Source organism: Choloepus didactylus, chromosome 2 (genome assembly GCF_015220235.1).
Source record: "Choloepus didactylus isolate mChoDid1 chromosome 2, mChoDid1.pri, whole genome shotgun sequence".
NCBI classification, from domain to species: Eukaryota; Metazoa; Chordata; class Mammalia; order Pilosa; family Megalonychidae; genus Choloepus; species Choloepus didactylus.
Genome location: NC_051308.1, coordinates 232,971,742 through 232,999,309, shown reverse-complemented (window position 1 = coordinate 232,999,309; position 27,568 = coordinate 232,971,742). Strand labels below are relative to the sequence as shown.

General features: G+C 55.2%; 1 protein-coding gene across 1 annotated transcript; it reads left to right on the top strand.

Moving 5' to 3' along the window:
- The first annotated feature begins 1,117 nt into the window (after window positions 1-1,117).
- PADI3 (peptidyl arginine deiminase 3) lies at window positions 1,118-27,265 on the top strand. Its single transcript, XM_037828381.1, has 16 exons — window positions 1,118-1,209; window positions 10,150-10,330; window positions 12,156-12,228; window positions 13,058-13,119; window positions 14,114-14,231; window positions 15,196-15,321; window positions 16,795-16,973; window positions 17,195-17,298; window positions 17,396-17,507; window positions 18,157-18,264; window positions 19,422-19,573; window positions 20,794-20,938; window positions 21,051-21,153; window positions 23,728-23,807; window positions 24,306-24,431; window positions 26,053-27,265. Exons 1-16 carry the CDS (start codon window positions 1,118-1,120, stop codon window positions 26,284-26,286), a joined length of 1,995 nt encoding a protein of 664 aa, XP_037684309.1. The 3' UTR covers window positions 26,287-27,265.
- The last annotated feature ends 303 nt before the right edge of the window (window positions 27,266-27,568 follow it).

Here is a 27,568-nt window from a genome sequence, read left to right as displayed (position 1 = left end):
GCACCCTAAGGAGGAGGGCGGAACCTCGACTCAGCACCGGAGCTTCCGGCGGGCAGGGCACCTCTCACTGCTGTCTCTGTCGGGGCTGGTGATTAGCCGCATTTTCTTCAGATGAGGAAACCGAGGCTCCCGGAGGGGACGTGACCCCCCAGGGCCACAGCCAGTGCGTGGTGGAGCCTGGATCCGAACCCAAGACTCCTCTCCCAGCACCCTTGCCCCTGCTGTTCCAGGTGCCTCAATGCCCACCCCCCGGCCTTAGTTTCCCCACCTGATATTTGAGCCTTCCTTCTCTGACGTTCTAAGATCCCTTTGGCTAGAGAGGGTTTTTGCCCTTATCACTTTTGGAAGCTCTTAGCACCTAATAAGAACCACGAGGATACCAATAACAGTAATACCAGGTTCCTTACTCCAGGCTCTGCCAGTGTGATCCCATTTGAGCCCCACAACAACCATTTTTTGGATGCAAAAAGAGAGGCACAGAGCAGTTAAGTGACTTGCCCGAGGTTGCCCAGCCAGGAAGTGGCAGAGGCAGGGCTGGGTTTCAGCCTCTAAAATCCAGGCTCTTAAGCAAAATCCTTGTGTTTCTCAAGGTGCTTTGGGGTGCTTGTAAAGAAAGGCCGCTGCTAGGCCACTCCCTGACTCACTGTATCAGACAAGGGACAGGCCTGGGCATCTGCATTTTCACTGCTCCCCACGAGGGCCGAGAAGCTCCCACTAAACCATTTTGTCTCTGAAACTGAAGGAAAAGCAGGTGAGTGTGAGCAAGTGAGGTAGGGGCTGGGATCAGTTACCACACATCCCCCCCCTACCTCCACCCCCTGTTCCCCTGGAGCCTCTTGCCCCTGGTCAGGTACCAGTGGGGACTTGCTTCCCTTAGATGGAGAAGTTAACTCTTTGGGTGCCAGGGTGGAGGCAACAGTTCATATGAAATATTGGGTCCCTTCCAGCCAATCCTGAGTTCCCAGCTCTGGGAAGGGGCTGGGCTTCCAGGCTTAAAGCCAATGAGCTAGCACCCTGATGTTGGAGAGGTGGGGCCAGGCCCTTTTAAACCACATCCCGAGGGACCTCTGGTTCTGTGTTGGGGTTCCCGTGGTCATCACGCAGGTCCGAGTCCAACATGCCGATACAGAGAATGGTGCGCGTGTCCCTGGAGCTTCCCACCAGTGCCGTGTGTGTGGCTGGCGTGGAGACCCTCGTGGACATTTATGGGTAAGAGCCTGAGTCCCTGGGGTTTGCGGGCCCTTGATGCTGACCCCAGTGAGACTTCCTCCCTGTTAGCAGGGACCCTTGGGGCTCGAGCCTGGCTTGACTGCCTTCTTTGGAGCTCGGCCTCAGAACAGCAGCCAGTCAGGGATACTTGGTCCTCGTCTTTCTCGGTGGGGTTTCTTGAAGACTGGGGGGCATGAAATGTTGGAGGCTGAAGCGGGCTGAGCTCTGGTACAAGGATTTGGAGGTGCCTTGAGGGAGGGGGATGCTGAGCACTTTTCTCTGTCCAGAGTCCTACAGGCTGGTGGTCTGGCTGGGGGACACAAGAAAAGGGAGGGACACAAACACCCTCAGCCTACAAAGCCTGAAAACAGAGCACCAATGATTTTTTTTTTTTTAAATCACATATGTCACTAACTATGTACCAGGCACTGTTTTAAGAGCTTGACAAGCATTCGCAAATTTAACCCTCACAACAGGCCTAGGAGCTGGGGCTTATTACTAGCACATCTCACTTGACAAATGAGACAACTGAGGCACACAGGGAGCAAGTCATTTGCTCAAAGTCATACAGTTACTAAGTAGCAAGGCCGGAATTTAAACCCACTCACTGTCTTACTCTAGAGTCTGTGCTTTTAGCTGCTCTGCCACTTGAGGAGGAGGGATTTCTCATCTGGTTTCCTTCTGCCATTCAATGCCCATACATTACACCCCTACTGTGTGCCCCAGCCATGCCCGTAAGGATGGTGGTTGGAGACAAGGCTCCACCTTCTCTCTCCCAGGAAGCAAAGGAGAGTTGGGGAGGGTTTTCAGAGCTGGCATCTGATGTTTTTGAGGAGTCTCCAGGGGCTCCCAGGTCTGAGGCTGAGTTGGGGACACAGGTAACCAGGACACTGGGAGGGGAGGAGGCTGGCATGTACCTGCTTCCCCTTCTCGGGTCTCCAACCCCTAGCCCCACACCAGGGTTTGTCAGCCTCGGCACTACTGATAGGAAATTCTCTGTGGTGGGGACTGTCCTGGACATTGCAGGATGCTTAGTAGCATCCCTGGCCTCTACTCATCAGATGTGAGTAGCATGCCCCCACTCGTGACAACAATCCTCCAGGCATTGCCAAATGTGCCCTGTGGGGGTGGGGGAGGTCAAAATTGCCCCTGGTTGAGAACCATTGCCCCAGACTAAGACTTGAAAAACTGGAGCGAACTTACTTGGAAGCAGAGATAGGGTTGGTCCCAGGGTATTAGATGAGAGGGAGTGAGAAGCTGGTCATGAGAGGGAACCAAGTCTGGTACAGGCCCAGCCCAGCTAGGTACCAGGAGCTAAAGCCTTGTTGAGGCAGGGTGGGCAGTGAGGAGGGGGAAGGGAACTTTGGGGTTCTTGAAGGAGGGGACAGACACAGAGGCTGTCTGTCCCAGGAGGGGCGACGAGGGGGTTGGGGACCTATGCCGCCTGGTACTACCGCCTCCTCTAGGGCCGCGTGCCCATGGGGTGACTCACCTGGCCTGGCTGCCTCATGCCCTTTGGGCAGCTGTGTCTCCCATTTGATCTGCCCCAAGAAGGGGGGGCTGGCCTCTCCCCTGCAGAACTTCGTTAGAGGCTGGAGGCCTGCTGGGGCAAGGAGAGGCAAAGGCAGCTGTGTCTTCAGGAAACGTGAATGGGATGGGCCATAGCATGGGGAACCTGCAGAGGAGGCTGAGGGTGGAATGACCTCAGGGTGGGGTTGGAGGCTCCAGCACCTTCAAACTAGGGATTCCTGGGCCCCATGACCAGGCCACCTTAGGGGTGCTGGAGACCTTTTTGTTTGTTCATGCCCACATTTATCAAGTATTTCTTTTGGGCTTGTGTGTGCCAGGCACAGTAACCCAAGGGTGAACAAGGAGGCGTAGCCCCTGCATGCTGAGGACCCTCTTCTCTGGAGTCTTGGAAGAGGCAGCAACCACCTTCTCCCGGGTGCAGTGCAGGCAGGACTGTCTCATAAGGGGAGCTGGACTGGGTTATCTCAAGGTCCCTTTCAGCATGGAGTTGCCACAATTTAGCCCTCCTGTGCGCTGAGACTGTGGGCCCAACAAGACAAAAGGGCACTGGTGGGCATAGTGGCGAAGCCCATCTCTGCGGCTTACCAGCTGTGTGACCTTGGGAAAGTCACTTAACCTCTCTGAGTCTCTATTTCTTCATCCCAGTCAGTGTCCTGTACACTTTACATATGTTAACTGACTCTCCCAATGATTCTCCATTTAACAGATAAGGAAAGGGCGGCACAGAGAGGTTAAGTAACTTGCCCGAGGTCACACAGCCTTTGGCCTTTCCTTCAAAGGGATATCGGGAAGATGAAATGAGATTGTGCATGTAAAGTCCATAGCCGGTGCCGGGGAACTGGTGAACATTCAATTATGGAAAGTTTCATCCCCTTCATCATCATTCTAAGGCTCTGTCCTGGGCCTGTGGACAACCTTGAGTGGCCCCAAGCCTGCCATGCACAAGACAGCTTCTGAACCATATTGCAGAGACAGAGGAGTTGAGGAAAAGGAAATTATTGTAGGCTGAGCAATCAGGGCAGACTTCCTGGAGGAGAGACATTGAGCAGAGCCTTAAAGGATGAGCACACAGGCAAGGTGTTGGGCTCTCTATCTGTGGCAGTGGACTAAACCCTGTCTTCCTGCTTTCAGATGAGGTGGAGAGGGCACAGCTTGGGGATGGGGGCTTTCCTTTCCTTAGAATGGGAGAAAGAGAAGGAAGATAGTACACACGGGCACTGGGCAAGGGGTGCCTCAATTACTCCTCACTGCATCTGGAGGTAGCTATTACAGTCTCTATTGTACAGATGCAAAATTGGAGGTTCAGCTGGTGCTGGCCTGCCAAGTCCTGTCCTACAAGGCAAAGCTGGGCTTGAACCCAGATCTCTTCATGTTCCAAAGCTGGGTGGTTTCCTCCATCCCACATAGCTCCTCCTTGATGCTTGAACATCAGCATCAAGATATGGTTCTTGGGCATTAGTGCAAAATCTTAGAGTGGGAGAAATCTGGTTTGGTTTTTACCAGGCAAAATCCAAATCTCAGGATGGCCTCTAGGAGTGGTGTGCACCCCCAGGGGCACAGCTGTTGGCCAAATGGTAAGAATGGAAAATGCTGGCATGCCCCTAAAACATGGGAATATTTCCTGGAGTCTCCCAGGCTGCTGCTGCCCTTGGTCCATGTGGCTGATGGGCCCCTGAAGCTGGCCACCTTCAGGATTTGTCACAAGATGGGCCTGGAGGAGAGACCTCAGAGGTTCAGTGGAGGTATCTGCTTGATCTTGACTGATGACTCTGGGTCTTACCCCTCCACTTTCCATGTGGGGAGACTGAGGCCCAGAGCGTGACTTGCCCAGGGTCGCGCAGTGAGTTAGGTGCAGAGCTGAAACTAGAAACCAGTTCTTGGTGAAGGGGAAACTGAGTCACAGAAGGCCCTGCGACTCATCTGGTTTGGGGAACCTGGTGATGTTTGTGGAGCCTCTGGTAGGCTTGGCTCCAGGGCCAAGTCCTGTCCTACCAGGCAAACTCCAGGTGTTCCCAGATGTGCAGCTGGTAGGCCCTGCATTCAGGAGGCCCCACCCAAAGGTGGCTTTCCACCTGGAAGTGTCGAGGACCTGAGTCTCCCCCAGACCCTTCCTGACGGCAGCACAGATACTCCTAAGGGGGGCAACCTTGACCTTGGGAGTGCATATCTCACCCCTCTTGGAATGATCCCAAGTAGCAGCACTTGGCAAAGGTGGAAGGCATTTAAGAAACATTGGGCAGGACTTAAGGAGGCAGTGGCTGCCCATTTCCCTCCAGATGCGTCTTAAGGGACTATGGCTGGCCATGAGCTGTCATCTCCTCTTGTCTCTGGTTCAGAGGTGCTCAACCCTGGCTACATATTTGAATCACCTGGGGAGCTTTAAGAAAATGTTGGTGTCTGGGCCCCATCTCTAGAGAGTCTGATCTGGTTGCTCTGCTGTGGGCCTCAGGCAGCATCGTCACTTTTCCAAGACCAGCTGGGGTTGGTTGTGCAGCCAGGGCCGAGAGCAGCCCAGGCTACCCCTGCTCAATAGGAGCTACCTAACAATGCCAAGGGGCTCAGGACACCTGGGAGTCAGGAGCCCTGAGTGTTGGGCCCAACTCTGCCACCATTTGCTGTGGCATCTTGAGCAACTTCCTGCTCCTCCCTGGGTCTTAGTTTCCCCATGTGTACCCTGAAGGGGTTGGCATAGACCTGCGGGTTTCAAACTCTGTTCCTGGAGGCCTCAGCACCCCCTCCCTGATTCGACAAAGCAGCTGGCTCCCCTTCCTCTGTCCACACCTGATTTTATTGGAAGCCAGGCTTTGAGGAGCTGGGCAGAAGACTGGGTCCTGGAAGACTAATGCTTCTTCAACTCTCTTAACCATTCGGGGTTGGAAAAGGGGCTTGTCCAGAGGCTGCTATTTTTCCAGGGCTGGGGAGAATGCAGGACGAAGGATTTTCTTGACCTGGCTTTGTTGAGGCTGGCAGTGATTTCTCGACCTGGTTCTGTTAGGGAGGCCGGCAGGGGCTGGGGTCTGGGGCCTGGGGCTTACTGCGTGGGAAGGTTGCCTGGTACTTCCACAGGGAGCCCCGAGCTGCCTGGGCCTTGGTCTCTTCGGCCTGGGGGTGAGCTCAGTGAGGTCCTTGGGGCCATCTCGTCAACCTTTCTATTTTCAGCCATGGGATCTTTCCTGTCAGTTTCTTGGCTCCTGAAATGCCTGGTTTTGTCCTCCCAGAGAGGGAGAAAATGGGTTTGGGCAGGAGAGTGGGGACAGACCAGGGTGTGAGTCCTGGATCTGTTGCTCATGAGCCATGTGACTTTGGACAAGTCGTCTGTCATCTCTGAGCCCATTTTCTTATCTGTAAAGTAGGGGTGATTGTACTGGCATCATCAGCCGTGGGGAGATGTGTTCATCTCCACTGTCACCATCATTGTCCTCACCATTGAAGGATAAGATATAAGAGCAGAAAGAAAGGCCTGACCTGTCTTGGTTCTCAGAAGGGGGGTGGGCTCACACTGTGTCATCCCCACTCCCCAGGGGGGCCGGCGCCCAGCATTTCTGAGACATCCCACCTTAGCTGTGGTTCTCAGACTTATCACCCGGACTGATCATTTAAAATGCAGGTGCTCAGGCCTCCCTGCAGCATTCTGGCTCTGGGAATCTGCATTTTCAACATGAGGCCAGGGCCACTTTTAGAGGGCCCCTCTCATCCCAGGTTTTAGCACTGAACGTCCTGCATCCCAGGAAATCTCTTGGCCTGGACGAACTGGCACCATCTGTCACCCTACCACCTCCTAGGAGGGTCCTCAAGTTAGCTGGGGCAGCGGGGTGCTGGGAGAGCCTCAGACATCTGAGTGTGGACAGCCAGGGGTGCTCCCTCCAGGGTTGGTTTGGGAGCACTTTTTAGAGCAGCCCAGAGCTGGGATGTGAGACTCAGGCTGGCAGCTCGAGGTGGCCTGGCCAGAAGGACTTCATCCAGAAGAGGCTCCAGCTGTGTCCCCTGTCCTCCAGGAAATGGGAAATCCAGGTCCTCCAGTACCTGATGTAGGCTCTCCCCTACCAGCCACCCCTTTCATCTTCTAAGTCATTGCTTCCACTGTAAGGGTGTGAGCACTGGACTGGGAGTCTGGAGCCCCATCTTCTAGTGCTCTCCCTTCTCCTAACATGTAGTACGGCCATGAACACCTCCTTCTCTGGACCTCAGTTTCTCCAGCAGTAAAACGAGGGCATGGGTTCAGTTCCTTCTGACTTTCACTCCTTGTATTTTACGTGTTCTGGCTCCTTTAATTTTCTCATCAACCCCTTTTATAGATGTAGACACCGAGGCTGAGGGATGCTAAGCCACTTCCTCAAGGTCACATGCCTAATGAGTAGTGGAGCTGGGATCTGAACCCAGGCGGCCTGGCCCCAGAGTCCACAGGCTCTACCGCCTCACCAGAGTGACATTCCACAGCTCTGTCATGTTACTTCTCCCAGTCAAGAACCATTGCTGGCTCCCTGTTCACTAAAGGATGGAACAAAAATGAGCTTGTTACACCTCGAGTCTAAACTTGACCTCCTAAAGCTCCACGGTGAAAGCCCCTTCCCCTGAAACGTGTCTCCTCCTTGTCCCTGGAACGTGTCACTTTCCTCCGGAGGGCTTTCCTCAGCCACTCCAGCCCTCTCTCTCCACCTGCCTCCATCCACCGGATCCTGCACCCTAATTAACTTTAATTACCCCTCCCCACTTCCTGGGTCTGTGGTTTTCCCAGCCCTTCCTATCTATTATCCACAATTGCCTGGGAGGTTGGCTAAGTGGGTGTCATTATTCCCATATTACAGGTGAGGACACTGAGGCCAGGGAGGCTGTGATTTACTCAAGGTCACCGGCCGGCGTGGGACCCAGCCTGCTCTAGGGCTGCCTCCTGACTCTGGTTCTGGCACCACCCCAGCCCTTGGCTTCTGTGGCCCCTCCCTGCCCGGCCTAAGTAGCTTGCTCACTCACCTTCCCTGGGAGAAGCTTTATGGGGGCCACTGCCCTGGGGGCCCTCCCAGGCAGGGCCCTTCCATCTTCATCGGGGATCCCCCAGGCCTTGCACAGGGAGAAGCAGGGCAGCTGGGCTGAAATATCCCCAAGCAGGGGTGGGGTGCGGTTTTCCTATGGGAAGGACTGTCAGGGGAGCTCAGCCCCAGCTCCTCGCTGGCTGGGGCCCAAGGACCAGCCTGGGGCCGGGGGGGGCGTCCCATAAAGAGTTTACAAGCTTCCCTGGAGAGCTGGAGGCCAGGTGTCTCCGAGAGTGGGGCTGAGAGGCCCCTTCCGGCCAGGTCTGTCTCCTTGTGTCCGTCTTGCTGACTTTCCATCTCTCTGGGTCTCCCCAAGCCTCTGTCCCTCTGTCCCTCTGTGTCTCTCTGCCTCCCGCTCCGGCTCCTTTGGGTCCCCTGACAAGGGCTGGCCCACATCCAGGGCAGAGCCGGCCAGAGGGCACCACCGGCCCCAGAAATGACAGGCTTCAGGAGCAAGTTTGCCAGATGAAGGATGTCCAGTGAAATTTGAATTTTAGACAAACAGGGAAACTTCCTTAGTATGAGAGGGAACTAATACTGTGTGGGACGTACTTAAACCAAGACGATTATTTGTTGTTTATCTGAAATTTAAATCCAACCGGGTGTTGTGTATTTCTCATTTTCTAAATTTGCCAACCCTACCCGGGAGAAGACACAGCTGCATCCGTCGCTTCTGCCGGGCGAGACCCAGGCACGGAGCGGATCACGCCTGACAGGTGGAGCTTGGGACTTGATTTAGCCCCCTTTTTGCCAGGCTCTCTGGGAAGCAGCAGAATCACGCTGATGGAGTGAGAGGGTGTGTTGGGGGCATCTGCTCTCCTCCGAGGGGAGGTGGGTAATGGAAAGAGCCTGGAGGAGGGTAACCAGCTGGGCCCCGTTGGGGGTGTCACTTGCCCACCCCGAGCCTCAGTTTCCCCATGTGTAAACAGGAGTGAGGGGCGGCAGTGAGGACTAGAGATGCTGATGAATGGGAAGGCTTTCTCCTCCTGCCAAAAGAGTGTGGCAGATCGAGGCTACTGGGGCTGTGATTTTATTGTTATTACTCTTGGGGAGATGGTGGATAAGAGAGGCTTTAGGAGCCAGAAGGTCTGGGTTTGATCCCAGCTCTGTCACTTGTTAGCTATGTGACCTTGGATGGGTTACTTAACCTCAGTTTCCTGATCTGTAAAATGGGTGACAATATTTTGGATATTGAGAGGATCAAATGAGATACTATACTTAAAGAAACTCAAATAGGACTGGTACATAGCAAGAGCGCTACAAGCCCTGACTACTGTTATGTCCCAGGGACCTGTGCCCACTGCTTCTTCCAGGAAGTCCTCCAGCCCCTCCAGCTCACAGTGGCCTCTCCATACCTGGGATCCCACTGACCCCTGACCCCATGTTCCTGAGCCCCCTCTGGCTGTCCTGGGCAATGCTCTGTCCTCGGCTCCTGGGTGGGACGGCAGTCTCTGGAGCGGCAGGACAAGCATTGGATGTCTCTGCCCCCTCTCAGCAGTGCCTGCTTGCACAGTGGCCCTCACCCCACCAGGCAGCTGGGGGTCCTGAACAGGACTTCCAGACCAGCAGACCCCTCTCCTCCCACCACCCCAGGGCCAGTGACATCATGAACTTTTAATCCTATAATTAATGCCTGGTTGTTTTACTAAATGTGCCAAGTCCCCTCTACCTCCCTGCCAGCAACAGTGCTGTGGAAAAGCATGGGGGTGGGGGAGGGGAAAGAGTGGGGGACAGTGTCAAAGACCCAGAGACCTGAGTGCAAGCCTGGCACTGTGGTTGCCTCTGTGTGCCCTTGGCCTTGTTACTTGTTCTCTGAGCCTCAATTTTCTCACCCTTCAAATGGGGATGATACCACCATCTTTGCAGACTTGTTGTAAGGATAAAAGGGGCTAATAAATGGGAGATGCCTGGCACACAGTGGGACATTCCACAAAAGATCATTTCTGTCCCTAGGGAAGCCCCCAAGGAAAGCTTTTCACCTGCTAAGGAGGGATGTGATGAGACAGGATGGAACTTGGCCTTCTTAAAGCTGCAGGCTCAGAGCTGCAAGGGGGGTCCGTCCCTCACTGTTGATTGGGGCTCCCTGAGTCCTTTGTGTTCTGCTCCACACGGGGCTCATACAGCACACACTGGGTCCTGACTTCTAGAAGCTTGCAGGTCTGTTGGGAAGTAAAGAAACTCACAAGGGAAATGTGAAAGAACACAAAACCCTTAGAATGTGAGAATGTGTATGCATTTGCAGGTATCAGGCTAACTCCTAGGAGCTTAATGTGAGGCTCTGTGCAGCCTGGGGTGGTCAGGGAAGGCTTCTTGGAGGAAGTGTTCTTGAGCCCAAATGCATGCATCTGAACCAGCGCTGCCCATGGCTCCCCGTTCTCCCCAGGTCGGTACCCGAAGGCACAGAGATGTTCGAAGTCTATGGGACCCCAGGTGTGGATGTCTACATCGCTCCCAGGATGGAGAGGGGCCGGGAGCGTGCGGATACCAGGCGGTGGCAGTTTAACACAGGGTTGGAGATCATCGTGGTCATGAACTCCCCCAGCAACGACATCAACGACAGTCATGTGAGCTGGTCCCCTGGTCTGAGGGTGGGGGAAGGGGAGGCAGTGATCCAGTTCCAAGAGCCTCACCCTCTCTCTCCACCCAGAGCGTGGGGTAGCGCAGTGGGTGAGCGCCTGGCACAGAAACTAGAATCCCGGGGTTCGGATCCCAGCTCTGCAACTTACAAACCCAAGCTGTGTGCCCTCAGGCAAGTCACAAAATCTCTCTGGGCCTTGGGTTCCCATCTGTACAATGCGGACATCAGCAGCCTCCTCTTAGAGTTGATGTGGGAGCAGAAAATGAATCAGTGTTTGCTCCTTCTCTTGCTTCCCGAGACCCCTTGTGTAGGGAGGAGTTTTCCCAGTTCTGCCTTGGGCCTCAGTTTCCCCAGCTGTAGACTAAGCATTAATTAGGTGGTCTCCACTGCCCTGAACGTAGGAGAGGAAGTAGGGACAGAGGAGGGAGGGGGGCCTGGGAGACCTGCTTCATAGGAGGCATCCCCAAAGTGCAGCATCTTCCCCTAATCCTTTCTCCCCCTCACTGTATTTGCAGGGCAGGGGGACACTTAAAAACTGGAAGAAATGGAGGTGGCCTTTGAGCTTAGCATGGGTGATGCCCCATCAAGGCTGTTGGGACTAGGACTTGGTGTGTGGGGATAGCAGGATCCCATTGCACATCAGGAGTGATATTTTGGTAAACAGCCCTTTGGGTGGCACTGGCCATAGGCCAGCCTGGGGCAGCCACCGACCCCCGACCTCCTTTTGGCTGGGATCCAGGTAATGATATTTCCAAGAGCAGCATCTTTGCTGGGGCTTGACACACGGGGGTGGGAATTGGACACCGAGGAATGTGTGGCCGTCGTGGAACCCTGAAACCTCTGGCTGAATTGAGGGGATCAGAACCAGAGAACTGAGGGTCCCTGGTCAGGTGAGGACGTCTAAGGGGAGGGCCATGGGTGGGAGGGGGCTTGAGGTGGCTGCCTTGAAGGGTTGTATCTCCATCACCATCTTCATCCTGTAAGAGTTATTGGGTGCTTGCTGGCCGCCTGCACCAGGCTGAGCATTTCACAGAGTTCCTCCTTTAACCCTCACGGCCACCCCTGCAAGGGAGGAACTATTTTGAGCCCACTTTTCCATTGAGGAAGTTGAGGCTCAGGGGAGACAAGAAACTTTTTCAAGGATATTTGGATCTAGAATCTGTACCCAGGCCGCCTGCTGCCAGTGCTGTGGGCTTGCCCCTTGCAGGGTGCCTCCTGCCCACTGATAACTGCAGCTGGTGAGTCTTGGGCACCTCCTACAGCCTTGGGCCTTTCTGTGTCTTATTTCTAAAGCTCACTACAATCCTCTGAGGCAGAAACCTGTGTTATTACCATTTTGCAGATAAGGAAACTGAGGCAGCCAGGGAGGTGAAGGGCCGTGGCCAGGGTCCCAGCTCCCAGGAGGGCTGGGATCCCCCCAGGCCTATCTGAGTCCCACAGATAAGAATGTTGGCTTGGAGAGGGTCCCTAAACCCTGCCCAGTACAAACTCCTCCTTTTACACATGGGGAAACTGATACCTAAATGGGAGCAAGAATTTGTCAAGGTCACACAGTAGTCAGGACCTTGGGTCCCGGGTCTGCATAGAATCCCTCACAAACAGTTCCCATTTTACAGATGGACCAACGGAGGCACCAAAAGGTAAATGGCATAGAGAGTGCCAAAGGAAGAGCTGGGTGGGTGTGCTAAACCTCAGGGCACAGAGGTTTCTGAGACCCGCCCCCTCCCCTCCTCATCAGACCCCTAAGGCCTGACTTTTGGGGTGGGAGCCCTTGGCTTCCGTTGGCACAACCCTGGCCCGTCTCTCCACAGGTTCAGATTTCCTACCACTCCGGGCAGGGGCCCTTGCCCCTGGCCTACGCAGTGCTCTACCTCACCTGTGTTGGTAAGTTGGGGGTCACAACCGAGGGGCCTCAACTAAGGGCTGAGGGAGCAGATGGGGGTGGTTGGGGGTGACACTGAGCAAGGGCCCATTTTACAAAAAGCAACTGTTTTTGTTTTTTAAGTTAAAATGAGGAGTGTGCATTTTAAAAAGTCAAACAGTACAAAAGGGTATACATCGAAAAGCAAGCTTCTCTCCACCCCTCCAGTTCCCCCCAAACAGCATCCCTCTAGAGCTATGCTGTGCTTATACAGGTTTACACACATGCTCATATACCCCCCTTTTTCGTAAGCAAGTAGAAGCACACTGCACAGATGAAACTGGACCTCGCTTTTTCCAACTTAAAATTTTTCTGCCAATTCTCCATAAATTGATTATATAAACTCCATGCAAGGTGACTCAGGTATTGGAACTATCAGACAGGGAATGCAAACTAAGATTAATATGTTAAAGGCTCTAGTAGAAAAAGTGGACAGCATGCATGAACAGATGGGGAATTTCGGCAGAGGGATGAAAACTATAAGAAAGAGTTGAATGTGTCTATTTTCTAGGTCTGTAGCACCGCAGGAGAGGGAGGCATCAGGGCAGGCTTCCTGGAGGGGGCGGCATTTGGCCTGGGTCTTCGCTCTGCCCCATCCCGATGCCTCCTCCATCTTCCCCAAGGCCACTTTCCCTAGTGCAGTGAGCGCAGTCCCTCTGGGCAGTGTCTTGGAAGTGACTTGTGTCATTTCCAGCCCAAGATGGGGGCCTTGAGTTCAAGGGTAAAAGGCAGAGGCCCCAGGTCTGCCCCGGGAAACCCGATGCTGACCTCCCTCTGCCTCCCCCCGTGCAGACATTGCTCTGGATTGCGACCTGAACTGTGAAGGCCGGGGGCATGGGGGCTTTGTGGACAAGGTAGGGCATCTCTGCTGGGGCCCAGAATAGGGGAGTGGGGTTTGGAGCTGCTCTCAGGCCAGGCGAAGGAGGGGCAAGGGCATTACAGGAATCCCCCTGCCTCCCAGCTGATGTCCAGGTCAGGGAAGCCAAATGGGAACCAGGCATGGCTGGGAATCTTCTTTCACCAGGGGAAAATTCATCACCAAGAAGTACAAGCCCAAATGTGTCCAGCCCTGGGCTAGTGCTTGATTTGAGGTTGGGGTGGGGGTGGGCCCTTTTGGACTCAAGTCTAGGTCAGGGGTTAGCAAATTGTTTAGCTTAGAGCCAGGTGGTAAATACTTTAGGCTTTGTGGGCCATATCGTCTCTGTCCCAACTACTCAGTTCTGCCATTGAGGCACAAAAGCAGCCATAGACAATATGTAAAGGAATGGGCATGACGGGTCCAATAAAACTTTATTTACAAAAACAGGCAGTGGGTGGGGTTTGGCCCAAGGACTGTAGTTTGCAGCCACCCCCCTGACCTGGGTGTAAAGGGAAATCTACCAAGCATGGAGCTGTTAAAGGACTTTGGGCTGAATTGTGGTGGCAATTGATGCACTGGGCGTTTGGAGGAGAGAGTGGAGTGAGCACAGAAGACTCCCTGGAAGGAAGTCCTCTTGAGCTAGGTTCTAAAGAGATGTGGGAGGGAGGGCATTCTGGGTGGAGGGTCCAGCAGGAGCAAAGGCAGGGAGGGAGGAGTGGAGGAACGAGTGTGGTGGGAAGTGTGTGATCACATAACTAGGAGTCGCCTGCTGAGAAAGGATGTTGGATGGAGACACATCACAGACAGCCAGGAAAGACTTGAAGGTGTGGGCACTAGGGAGCCATTGATGTTTCTTGAGCAGGAGGGGTTTCAATGGAAGTGGACCTATCCTCATAGGGTAGGGTGAAGGGGAGTGGGGATGGGAAGAAGTTGGGGAGGCAAGGGTCTGGTCCAAGCCCCCCTCACTGGCTTTGCTTTGCCATCGGCAGCGGCAGTGGGTCTGGGGGCCCAATGGACATGGAGCCATCCTGCTGGTGAACTGTGACCGGGACGATCTAAGCTGTGAAAACCAGGATGATAGTGACCAGCATGTGCATTGCCTGCAAGGTAAGGGGGCTGGGGGTCCAGGATCATCCCATCCGCAGGCAGGGGAACTCTGAAGGCAGAGCATGGGGCCAGCATTCCAGCCCTGGGCCACACCATGATATTCCTCGAACCCCAGCTCAGGCCCGCAGCTGCCCCCCAACATCCTCAGTGCCAGCGGGCCTTACATGTGCTCACTCACCTTTCTCGTTCCCGGGGGAGCGGAGGACATGAACATGGTCTGAGCACCTACTGTGTGCCAGGCCCTTTCCCAAAATCCTTGAAGCAGGAGGGCATCATCACTCCATTTTAGAGATGGGCATGCCGAGGCTCAGAGGTCAGAAGTCTGTCCCCAAGGGTCACACAGCCAGTCCTTGGCAGATCCAGGACTTTCTCCTCTGCCCCAAATCCTCGGTTAGGCTAAGCCCCTGCACCTCATTTAACAGCTCTGGGATGGGGGTGGGTCAGGACCCGGAGGTGTATGCAGGTACTCTACGCGGGTGATGCTCACAGCCACCTTCCAAAGTGGGTATCAAGGTCCCTCGTTGCAGCAATGGGAAAGCTGAGGCTCAGGGAGGGGCAGGGCTCACCGGGCGTCACACAGTGTGTGGGGCTGGGACTTAGATGGGACATTCACCTGCGGGATGCCCAGGTGTCCCCCTACTCCCCACCCCTCTCTGGACCCCTGTCCTGACGCAGGCACCAGGCCGGCTGCTTGCACTTTGGGTCTCTCCGGGCAGATGAGGAAATGCAGGCCCAGAGAGCAGGGATAGGTAGAAGGTCTGCACATTTTGCATTTGCCTAGGTCTTCGTGGTTGGTTCTGGATGATTTCCAGTGTTCGCACAGGCTGGGGAGAGCCGGGGCTTCCGAGAGGCTGGGCAGGGGGAGGAGGTGTCTGGAAGTTGGGGGACTGGGCAGGCCAGTGGACAGGACCAAGACCCACTGAGTTGCCCACCCCCACCCCCCTGCTTTGTCTGGCTCCCCCAGACCTGGAAGACATGTCCGTGATGGTCCTACGGACCCAGGGCCCCACTGCCCTGTTCGATGACCACAGACTTGTCCTCCACACCTCCAGCTACGATGCCGAGCGGGCCCGGGTCTTCCACGCCTGCGGTGAGTCTGTGCCCTCCCCTCGCAGTCCCCGCCCACTGCTGGGCACCCTGGGATGGTCGCCAGTGTCACCGAGGGCTAGTGGGCGGATCTGCTCGGGTGACAGGGTGAGAACAGACAGATGTGGGGGCTTTGGGAGTGATTGGCGCATGCCCCCAGCTCAGTCCCTGGTCCCAAGTCATTTTATTGGATGAATGGACTTTACAAACATATTTTAGACAATTTTAGAACTTTTCATTATGACAAATTTCCAACACACAAAAAAGAAGAGAGAATACTGTGATGACCCCCATATGCTTGTCACTCAGATTTGGCAGTTGTCAATATTTGCCTCTCTTGCTTCATCTATCCTTTTCTCTTGCTGAAGTATTTTTTAAGCCAATCCCAGACACCACAGATTTTGCCTCTACAAAATTTAGTGTGCAGCAATTAAAAAAAAAAAAGGACATTGCTTTACACAGTCAGAATGCCATGATCACAACTAGCACACATAAGGGTATAAAACATCTTTTAAAAATACAAATATATACAATAAGATGCTCATTTTTTAAAAAGATCAAACAATAAAGAAGCATATAAAGTAAAAATGTAGTGTTCTGTGTCCCTACCCACAAAACCTGACTTTTCAAATGTGGTCACGGATAACAGTTTGACATGTGTCCTTCTTGGGTTTTTTCTATATACACTCTAAGGGGGGTGTGTATGTGTGTGTGTTGCTTTCCAACCTGTTTCTTTTGTTGAATGATGGATCCTGCACATCTTTCTATCTGTTTATTTACAGTGACTTCATTCTTCCCCTAGCTGCATAGTATCCCAAAGCATGGGCATGCTGTAATGTATCTGGCTCCCCGAATAAATTACATTTGTTTACAGTGTTTTGATTTTACATCAATGGGAGTTCCTTGAGGGCAGAGACCTGGCTCACAGGTGTGTCCCAAGTTCAGAACCGTGTCTTGTGCATGGTGCGTGCTCAGTAAATATTTGTTGAATGGACGGATCAATGTCTAAGAGATGCCCTCGTACCGGCATTTTGTGAACTTGAACAAGTATTCTGTAGGAAAGCTGCCTGGAAGTAGAGTTGCTGGGTTGGGGGTTTGTCTTCATTCCCTACAGCTACTGTAACAAATTGCCACAAATTAGAAGGCTTAAAACCACAGAAATGTATCCTTGCACAGTTCCAGAGGCCCAAGTCCAAAATCAAGGTGTCAGCCGCTGGTTGCCCTCTGGGGGCTCCGAGGGAGGGTCTGTTCTACGTCCCCCTCCAGCATTGGGGGTTGCTGGTAGTATTGCGGTCCCTGGCTTACAGCCGCATCACTCCAATTTCTGTCTTCCTCTGTGCGTCTGTCTCGGTGTCCAAATTTCCCTCTTCTCATAATGACACCTGTGATTGGATGCGGGCCCACCTAGCTCCTCCGCCTGCCTCCTGCTCCCTGGGCCCTCCGGGGAACCACTGCCGCCCTCCCCCACGCCCCCCAGGTCCCGAGGACTCATGCGAGGCTTACAGGCACGTGCTGGGCCAGGACAAGGTGTCCTACGTGGTGCCCCGCTTCCACGGCAACGAGGAACGCTTCTTCGTGGAGGGCCTCTCCTTCCCCGACACCGGCTTCTCCGGGCTCATCTCCTTCCACGTCACTCTGCTGGACGACTCCAGCAAGGTATGGGGTGGCTGGGCAGCGCGGGGAAGGAAGGGGCCCCATTCCTGGTGGCCACAGGCACCGCTGGCGGGCAAGACCCAGACATCCCCCCTACTAAGAAACTAGGACTCGGAGAAGCAGGTGACTTAATCCAGGATGATGGTTGGTGTAGTCTGAACTCGCACCCAGGCTTCTGGACTCTGAGTCCAGTGCTCTCTTGTCTCCCTGGCCCTCCCCTGCAGGATTTCCCTGAGTCCCCGATCTTCACTGACACCGTGGTGTTCCGAGTGGCACCCTGGATTATGACGCCCAGCACCCTGCCGCCCCTGGAGGTGTATGTGTGCAGGTGAGCTGGGGGCAGTAGCCGTCCTTCTGACCCTGGCGGCCCCTCCGGCCCCAGGCCCCGGCTCTAGCCTGAGCCACTCTCCCGGGCTTGTCCGCAGCGTGAGGAACAACAGAAGCTTTGTGAACGCGGTGGCGGAGCTGGCCAGCAAGGCTGGCTGCAAGCTGACCGTCTGCCCGCAGGCTGAGAACCGCAACGACCGTTGGATCCAGGTACACGGGCACCGGGCGGGAACCAGCTGGGTCGCTGTCCGGCAGGGAGACCTGGCCTTCCCCAGCCGGGGGCTGTTGGGTGCCCTGACCTTGCCCCCACCCAGGCCACTGCTCTTTCTAATTCACCCACAGCCACGATTCAACACCCGCCCGCCCCCTGGATCGGGGCTGGGAACCGGGCTGGGCCTCAGGGGATGGCAGAGGGCTGGGACACACTCCCTGCCTTCATGCGAGGCGACTCTGCCCCCCCAGCAGACATGCGGCAATGTCTGGAGATATTTCTGTTGTCATGACCGTGAGGTCGGGGGCTGTGCTGCTGGCATCTAGTGGGTTGGGCCTGGAATGCTCTCAACATTCTACACTGCCCAGGACAGCCCCCCACAAAACAGAATTATCCAGGCTCCAATGTCAATAGTGCTGAGATCGAGAAACCCCGGCCTGGTGTGAAGACACGTCCGTGTTCCCGTCCACTCCTGGCCTCTGTCTTGCTATGTGACCCTAGGCAGCCATGTGCCCTCTCTGAGCCTCCACCCCCTCCTCTGGCCATCGGAGAACTCACGTGAACAGCCTTCCCCAAAGTGCTCCGCCCCGAGCCAGAGGGCAAAGCTGCCGACTGACCACGGCTGGGCGTCTCTCTCCCCATTTGCAGGACGAGATGGAGCTGGGCTATGTCCAGGCACCGCACAAGACTTTCCCGGTGGTCTTTGACTCCCCCCGGAATGGGGATCTGCAGGACTTCCCTTACAAAAGAATCCTGGTGAGTGATCCTGGATGCCCTGAAGGCCACACCGGGATGTGGAACATGGGAGACAGCATCAGGGACCGGGTTCTTTGGGGACAGGTTAGGGTTGCCTGATAAAATATAGGACACTCCGTTAAATTTGAATTTCAGAAAAATAGTGAATAACTTTTTAGTATAAGTATGTCCCAAATATTGCATGGGACATACTTATACTTAATTTCTTCTTCTTCTTTTTCTTTTTTTCTGTTTATCTGAAATTCTCATTTAACTGGGCATTCTGTATTTTTATTTGCTAAATCTGGCAGTCCTTGATGGGGGAGGCAGGAGAGTGCAGCTGTTAAGAGCAGAGCTTTGGTGCTGGAACAACCTGGCTCTAATACTCATGTGCCAGGTGAGCATGTCACTTCCCCTCTCTGAGCCTCAGTCTCTTCTTCGAGCCTCACAGGGAATTTATGAAGCTTCTGTGAGGTCACCCACGTGAAGCACTTACCACAGTGCATGTGACCCAGAGGGAGCATGCAACCCCGTGAGCTGGCATTGTTACTGACATGATAAGGGTAGCTGTGACGATACTGGTTGCTGAGCAGGGCCCCTCTGAGGAAAGGGGGAGAGACTGCCCTGGTGCCACAGGGATGGGTGGCCGCTCCAAACCCTGCTGGGCCACGCAGGTGACAGGAACTTGCACCGGCCTTTGGTGCAGCCTCCATTCCTTTTCTGGGATGGCCCTGGGAGCTCTTCCCTTTTCCAGGGTTGAAAGACTGAGGCTCAGGGGGTACCAGCAGCCTCTGGGACCCCAGGAACAGGCCACCCTAGAGCAGGCAGATACGTGCCCTTAGCTGGATTTGGCAGGAAGGCCGTGCAGAGGTGAGGGGCCTGGCCTGGCTCCACACCTGACGAGGTGTGCAGAAGCAAGCAGAGCCTGCCCCGCTGCCCCCCTCTGCTCTAACAAGGCAGCAGGGCCAGAGGCCCTGAGAGTTTCCTGGCCTTGGTCACTGTGTGTGTGTGAAAGAGTGGCTAGGTCAGATCCCCATCGTTGACTTAGTTTCCCCATCTGAAGAATAGATAGGACATTCCTACCTCATCTTTAAGGAGCTCAGAGCCCAGCAAGCTGGTTCAAGCTCTCCCTGTACCTCCCCTCACCCCCACCAGCCTGACTCTGTTTCCCCCACCAGGGTCCAGATTTCGGGTATGTGACTCGGGAACCACTGGACATGGCGGTGAGTGGCCTGGACTCCTTTGGGAACCTGGAGGTCAGTCCCCCGGTGGTGGCCAACGGGAAAGAGTACCCCCTGGGGAGGATCCTCATCGGGGGCAACATGCCTGGGTGAGAGGGGAGCAGGAGAGGGGCTCCTGGGGTGGAGGCTGGGGTGGTGGTGATGGGGCTGGGGGCTGGGGGCTGGGGGACCATTCCACCCCTTGCAGAGGGCCAGAAAGAAATGATGAAATTGTAGTCTTAGATATGAGGTGGGGGGAGGCTGTGACTTACCTCGGGAAGTGTGAGAAGGCTGGAGCAAGCAGAGACAAAAGAGAGCTTTCAGTCTAGGCCATTTGCTTTACAAGTGGGAAGAGGGTGAAGGTAGGAGTCGTCTCAGATCACCTGATTCTGAAAATAAATAGATGTCACTAATAACAGCCTCTATCAATTAATCATAATGGAAGAAAAAAGCTTCAAGTCTCAACAGCCCGGGGAAAAATTGCATTGAAGTCAAAGCTTGTTTATACTATGATGTAAATGACTACCATCAGCTCTTATCCTGAGAGCAGGAGAAGGGAGGTGTAAGGTGTGAGATGGCAGGAACACAGAGTCAGTTAGAAATTGTGCATTATTCAACCTATGACACAGGGCCACTGACGGCAAAGAAAAGGAAGTATATTGGAATAGTCATTTGCTGTGGAATAGTGCCAAACATTGAGCCACCCAAATTCAGTCAAGCCATTAGGACAGACTTGGGGTCAAATAATAGATGAATCAAGAATTGAGCTTCGGAGATGTGTTTGGAGAAACAATCTCTCCGAAAGAGGGAAGTGTGGGCCACACCATCAGATGCATTTTCAGAAGGCAAAAGAGGAACGGGGTTTAAATTCATAAACATCAAATGCAGAGGCTGGGAGGCCCCTCAGAGGTGACCCTGAGGCTGTAGCAAGAGGGGTGTAAGCTAAATGCAAGGAAGTTGGGGCCCCCTGGGGCTGTAATCAGTCTGCTGGAGATTGTCGGGCCCAGCTCCAAGGGTGGGCAGATGGCAGGACTGGGTGGGTCAATTCCCCGACATGATTGGCCTGTCTCCAAGAACTCACCCTGGGTGGAATTAAAAAATATATATATACACATATAAAATATAGAATGTATACATATATATTATATATATAATATATCATTATATTATATATATTATATATATACAGTCTTCCCTGCTTAGAAAAGCAAATGCATGCTTTCTGTTTAAAAAACAAAAGCAGATATTGCAGAAATCTTGAACGCTTGTCATTCATTTCTGCATAGATTCCTTAGCTAAGCAACTCTCTTGTTAATCCCGCGGGCCCCAGGTCGTGTGGCCGCAGGGTCACCCAGGTGGTGCGGAACTTCCTGCACGCCCAGCAGGTGCAGAGCCCCGTGGAGCTCTTCGTGGACTGGTTGGCTGTGGGCCACGTGGACGAGTTCCTCAGCTTCGTCCCTGCCCCCGACGGGAAGGTAAGGGTGGGGACCCCTGGTTCTGATGCCTGCATCAGACAGGGCAGGGGCTGAGCCTTGGTGGGCTGCGCTGAGCCCAGGAAACCAGCGGGGGTCTCTTCTCCCCACACAGGGCTTCCGGCTGCTCCTGGCCAGCCCCGACGCCTGCTTCAAACTCTTCCAGGAAAAGCAGAAGTGGGGCCACGGCAGGGCCCTCCTGTTCGAAGGCGTTGCTGGTGGGTAATGTCACAGCTTTCTCGCTCCCTCACCTCATCATGACATATTGTGGTTTGAGAGAGGGATGACAAATTTTAAAGCAGGGCTGGTCCCCCAAATTTGGGATCCCCCCCATATACACACAACTCCCGCCATTGCATGCCCTGCTCCACCAGCCACTGCAGCCCGTAGTTGGCTTCAGAGCTGAGATCAGAAGCTCAGTGACGGGTTGTGGGCCTGTGGACAGAGCATGTGACCAGCCCAATTGCAGAGGACCCCGTGCTCAGAAGGGTCCTGTGCTTGGGCTTTAATGCACTGTGGTCACTCTCTTGAAATTCCTAATAACTTCTGCTTTGTAAGCGAAGTCTGATGGGTCATAGGAGCATCTACAGGGGGCTTGGAGCCTGGGCTTGAAAATGGTACTGCCTCCTGCAACTCCCAGCCTCCCTGGGCTGCGGTCCACGGGCTCTCTGGCTGTTTGCCCCCTGCCCCCTGGTACCCAGGCCCCACCAGGCCTCCCCCTCCCTGCCCCAGCCTGCGCCTGCAGCTGCCCTCTGTCCCCAGAGGGAGCCTGAGTATGGGGGAAGGTGGGCCTGGGCACATGTGTCCCTCAGCATCTCAGGGCAGGGCCTGGCACCACGGCGTTTGGGGGGTGACTTTGTAGGGCGAGCCTGCTGCCCACCCTGAGCCAGGCACCTAGCACGGAGATTGCAATGCCCTTAGAGCCCAGCTGTTCCTGGGGTGGTGCCCATGGGAAGAGATGCCTGGCTCACCTTCCCCACCCCCGATGGAGCCCAGGACATTGATCCAGGCACTTGGGTGGGGTGAGGGGAACATTCGCCCCACGACTATCCTGGTGCCTGAGGGAGCGTGGCATTAAATAACAAATAAAACCCCCCATGACAGGTCAAGAGAGAAGCTGTGGGAGAAAGCAAGAAGCTTTCTGGTTTAGAACTTGTAATGGCATTTCCCCCCTGCTTTTTCAACCAAGGGCCTGCATTTTCCTTTTGTACTGGAGGGATTTTGAGAGGGAGAGCTCGCTGGGGCCAGGGTAGGTCGGGGGGGGGGGGGAGCACAAGCATGCTGAAAGAGATCTCAGATCCTCTTCCTGTCTCATTCCCCTGAGATTGCCTGAATCTGGGAGGACCTTCTCCTCTGAACGGGGGAATGGGGTCCCTGGGGTCTCAGGTTAAAGCCCCTTTGGCCTGACCATAAAGTTTCCTGGCCTCGTGGCCTCATGGGAATCCGACAACGTTCTGGACCAAACTTACCTCAAAAAGAAAAGCTTCCGCAAAACCTAGATGCTCCCGTGTGCAATAACTTCCCAAGTCCTCCTGCTCTCCATTTGCTACCATTATTCCCTTCCCAGTATAACACTGGAGCCCAACTACAAAGGGGAAGAAACTCAGTCTTCCCCTGACCCACTGCCCCCAAAGGGGCCAAGACTAATCTCCTTTGAACTCAGCCCAAGTCTTAAAATCCTCACATCCAAATTTGACGTACCAGGCAGGGGACATGCCATCCTCAGCTTTCCTGGGGCACCATTGCTGCAGAGAGCAAGTCAGGAATAAGTTGATTTGGGGGTCATTCCAACCCACCCGGCTGGGAAGGAGAGAGGGGTTCACAGATGTCAGGCAACACGCAGCCACCACGCCCTTGAGAGCTGGAGTGCAGGCATGAACACAGTGCACCGATTAGCCACTTGCTGTATGCCAGGCCTACGCTAAGGGCTTCACATGTGTTACCCCATTCACACCCCAAGAATGCAAGGCTTAGAGAAGGAGAGTCACTGGCCCAGAGGCCTCAGTGAGAAGGCGATGGAGCTGGGACTTGACCCAACAGTCTGTCTCCAAGTGGGGTGGAGGGGTGCCGCGCCTACAGCTGCGTAGGTGGGGGCAGGGGGCCCTCTCCTCCCTCTTGGTGGAGATGTAAGGCCCTTCCATGAGCGCTGGGCTTGGGTTTGAATCACAAGCCCCCAGTTTCCAGGCTGCATGACCTCAGGCAAGTAATTTTACCTCTGTGAGCCTCAGTTTCCTCATCTGTAGTGTGGGTTAATAACTAGTACCTTGGGTTACAGTTAGGGTTTAATAAATGGGAGCATGATGATTATGGGCTGTTGGCTGGCGTCCCCTTCTTGTCCAGCCCTATGGGTGCTCCACCAGGCAGGCAAGGAAAGCCGGGCATTTGCCTCCTGGAGGGGCAGGGCCAGGGCCCCATGGGATCCGGGTCCCCAGACCCCACAGGTCACTGCTGGTGAACCCGTTGGGGCAGGTCCTGGTGGGCAGGTGGCAACACACCCAGCTCCCCCACTAGCCAGAGAAGAGGACTCATCCCCCAGCACACTGGGGTGGTTGTAAATTCCCAATGAAGGGCCTCACTGCGTCCAGTGAGCTCACGTGGAGGGCACCGCCTCCCGCTCCTTGCACCGTGGCCAAGCCAAGCTCTGCCGGGCCCAGAAAAGTCCAAGGGCTGCTGACTGGGCCCGGACGGCAGCTATGTGCCTGGCCTCCGCCTGTCCACATCCCAGGGCAGGTGCTGCACCGCTGGGCTTGTCCCGGAGCCTCCCTTTACGTCTCTCCTGTGCTCCTTCACAGGCGGCAAGCTGGTCAACACCGTCTCCATTAACCAGATCCTCTCCAACAAAAACCTCATCAGCTACAATAAGTTTGTGCAGGTGGGAGGGCTGCGTGTGAGGGGTGGGCGCGGCTGGGGACAGGGACGGGGGACAGAAGTCTGAGGCTCAGACTAGGACAGGCCCGGAAGAGGGGCTCCAGCCCCCTCCTTAGCCCCGAGAGAAATGAATGGGGGAGTCCCGTGCGGGTGAGGGGAACAAGCATCCTAGCAGAGGGAACGGCACAGGCCAAGGCCCTAAGGCAGGACAAAATGGGCCTGGAGTGTTGGAAGAGGGGCTGACATGGGAGACCAGGTCACCTGAGGCCTTGGGGGCCCTTCTTAGGACTTTGGCTTTGACTCCCAGTAGATGCAGGGCCGTTGGGAGTGTCGAGCAGAGGAGGGTCCTGATCTGACTTAAGGTCCTGTGTGTTGAGTGTATCGTGGGGGGAGAGGGGTGGGAGGGGGGGAAGGTGGGTGGCCACGGCCTTAGCAGGAGAGAGATGGCACCTCAAGCTGGTAAACGCCCCCGCGCTGCCTGCTCCCCCACCTCCCCACCCAGAGCTGCATCGACTGGAACCGGGAGCTCCTGAAGCGGGAGCTGGGCCTGGAGGAGGGTGACATCATTGACGTACCCCAGCTCTTCAAGATGGAGAAGAGGAAGGCGGTGGCCTTCTTCCCTGACTTGGTGAGGCGGGGCGTGGGGAGGTGCCCACCCCTCCTCTAGTTAGGCGCCTCCCCTCCTCAGGGCACAGGGATTTGGCCTTAGGCATGTGTGGGGTGGTGGCGGTGGGTGCCAGAGGCCCACAGTGTCCAGCAGGGCTTCCTGTTGGCTGACCATCGGGGTCACTGCCAATGCTCGTCAGCCAAGCCCTTGACCAAGGGCCATCAGGGAAGGGCACCACTCTCCTCCCAGGGGCCCAGGGATATGTGTAGAGCTAATAGATGGTGGCATCAGGGCATGTGGGTTCAGCACAGGGCATCAAATAGGAGCTTGGGTGCCTACTCTGCACTCTCTCCTAGCTCGTGGCTCTTCATCTGTTCCACACATATGTAGGGTGCCCGCTGGGGGCTACAGAGAGGATTAAGGCAGGTCCCTGCTCTTAAGGAGCCTCCAGTCGAATCCAGCAAGGGGGACACTCTCTCCACCTCCCTGAGGGTGTGTCCCAATAACGTGTTTCTTATGATAATGTGATGTGGCAGTTCTGGGGTGGGACAAAGCACTGCCAGCCTAAGAGATAGGACTGGAGATCCGGGAAGGCTTCATGGAAGAGGTGGTCTTGGATTGAGCCTCAAGTGGTTTGCCTCTGAGGCCTTGAAAATGGGAGCACACGTTCAGAAACCCCATGCCCAGGATTCCAGTCCAGCAGGTCTGAGGTTACACCCGAGACACCCCCTGGCAAAGCTCATGTGTCTCTCCAGCCAGCCCCCTCCCCTCTTCCACTCCTGAGGACCTCAAATCGCCCGTCATCATAGCCTTGCAGGGAGCCTGTCCACACCATCATTTCCTCACCCCCCCACCCCACCCCATTTTCCTTCCCCTTTCTGGCTAACCCCACTGCCTTGATTTCCTCACTCACAGCAAAGCCTCCTGCCACCTCCCTTCCTTTCTTCATGTTTAAGGCAGCCTTGAAATTCCATATGTGCCCCCAGAAGCTTGTGCATTGATTCAGGTTCTTGTGTTTGCAAGAAAGAGAGATCACCCAAGCCTGCTTCAGGTGGACAGGGAGATTTAATATAAGGATGCTGTGAACCCCAAGGGCAGGGAGGGGCCCTCAGGAGGGGTGCACGCATCTCGTCTCTGCTTCTCTCTGCACATCCACACTGTATTCTCTCCCTGCCTTTCACTCCGGCTTGGGTTTCTTTGCTTCTCTGTCCCTGTGGACGCATATGAATATGGCCACCCCCTGTAGAGGCAGACGTAGGCAGAGGCCGACGGGACTCTCCCACGGTATCTGCTTCAGATACTGGGGAAAGAAAATCCGATAGGTCCATCTTGGGCCAGGTGTCCACTCTGGTCCAGTCAGCTCGAGCCCGGGAGGTTGGGATCCGGTCACACAAACGTGGCAGCCGCCACAACCCCATAGCGAGGGCAGCTGACAGAGAGAAGCCGCCACTGTGAGCTGGGCACGTGCTCCCCCAAGGCCTCCACAACTGCCGAAAGAGTTCTCACCAGCCCTGATTCCCTTGTGGGGGAGGCCTCTTCAAGGCACCTAAAGAGAAATACCTGAAGCTCCGGGTCCTGCTGGGTGTGGGGGAGGCAGGAGGGTGGAGCCCGGTGCTGACCGCCACCCCTCCTCCGGCTGCAGGTGAACATGCTGGTGCTGGGGAGGCACCTGGGCATCCCCAAGCCCTTCGGGCCCATCATCAACGGCCGCTGCTGCCTGGAGGAGAAGGTGCGGTCCCTGCTGGAGCCGCTGGGCCTCCACTGCACCTTCATCGACGACTTCACCCCCTACCACATGCTGCACGGCGAGGTGCACTGCGGCACCAACGTGCGCCGGCAGCCCTTCCCCTTCAAGTGGTGGAACATGGTGCCCTGAGCTGCTCCTGCCACCATCCTCTCCTCCTGGGTGGGCATTGGCCCAGGCGATGGAGACTGAGAGACCCCAAATTCCACATGGAACCTTTTCCCTAGACCTGCCCGTACCTCACCTGCAACCCACTTGGTCCCCAGACGTTTGTCCTCTTGCCCTCCTGAGCAGAAGGACCTTGTTCCATGTGGTCAGCGTGGCCCATGGGTACACCCCCAAACTTCCCGCTCCCCACCCTCAAATCCTCCATTAGGCAGCAAACTCACTTTGGGGTCCAGAAACATCCCTGCACGTCCCCACGTCACCTGCCATCTTGGCCTGCCCAGCCTAACGGAGGAAGGACCCGGGGTTCTGCTTCGGGCTGACTGCCGCCCACTCCGCAGGGAACAGCCCTGCCGCCAGATCATTCCACCCAGAGGGAAGGAGCTGCAGGGCCGCCTAGACCGAGGTGGGACCACCGCCCCACCTCCCAAGCTCCCGCCAGGTGTTGAAATCCGTGCCCAGCATCCAGCAGGGAGCTTCCACCTGGTGGGTGCTTTTCAGAGGCATCCCTCCCCCTGCATCTGACTCTCTGAAATCCGGTTTTGTTCAAAAACCTCCTGCAATTACTCGGATGTGAAAGTTTCTGGGGAATTCCTAGAGTTTGAGAAGACTGTGGGTGCATGGGGGTAGGTTTCTGGGCTGCCCAGTTGTCCCACACCAACCTGGAGCATGAGAGGAAAACCTGAAGGGCGAGAGGTTTGCAGGCTTTAGGTCACCCCGCCTTCCGGAGAAAGACGCTTCCTCGGCCCTGGGACCTCTCGCCGAAGGTGGGGGACGCCTGGCCGAATGGTCCTGGGTGTTCCATTGACCTTTCACTGACATTCCCATATTCTGCTGTGCCACAGGTCCACCGAGACCACGCATGCGGGACGAGTCTGGGAGGGTGGACTGCTCCGGGTGCAGGGCGGTGGGGGGGAAGTGGGCTGGTTTCCTCCAGATGTGCGTCCGTTACATGTGCATTCTATATGGATCCAGCTGTGTTTCCAGCACTGGCTAATAAATCAGCAGAAACACAAGTGCTTTCAGTCTAAGGCTGTCTTTTCTTTGGGGTTAGAACCAGACAGCAAGGACAGAGGAGTTTCTGTAGCAGAAGCCTTTGCTTGCCCACCTCCCCGGAATTTGGGGCTGGACGGGAAACCAGACAAGCCCACATTTCCCTAAGACTGTGAGTCTGCGCTGTCTTGGCCACAGGACAAGTTAGGGCTGCCATGAACAGTTGTGGTCATAAAAGCAAAGCCCAGGGGTAAAA

Coding starts and splice junctions, on each gene's coding strand:
- PADI3 (XM_037828381.1), top strand. CDS start 1,118: ATGCCGATACAGAGAATGGTGCGCGTGTCCCTGGAGCTTCCCACCAGT. Junction 17,508..18,156: donor GCAACGACCGTTGGATCCAG/GTACACGGGCAC, acceptor CCCCATTTGCAG/GACGAGATGGAGCTGGGCTA. Junction 20,939..21,050: donor TCCCTGCCCCCGACGGGAAG/GTAAGGGTGGGG, acceptor CTCCCCACACAG/GGCTTCCGGCTGCTCCTGGC.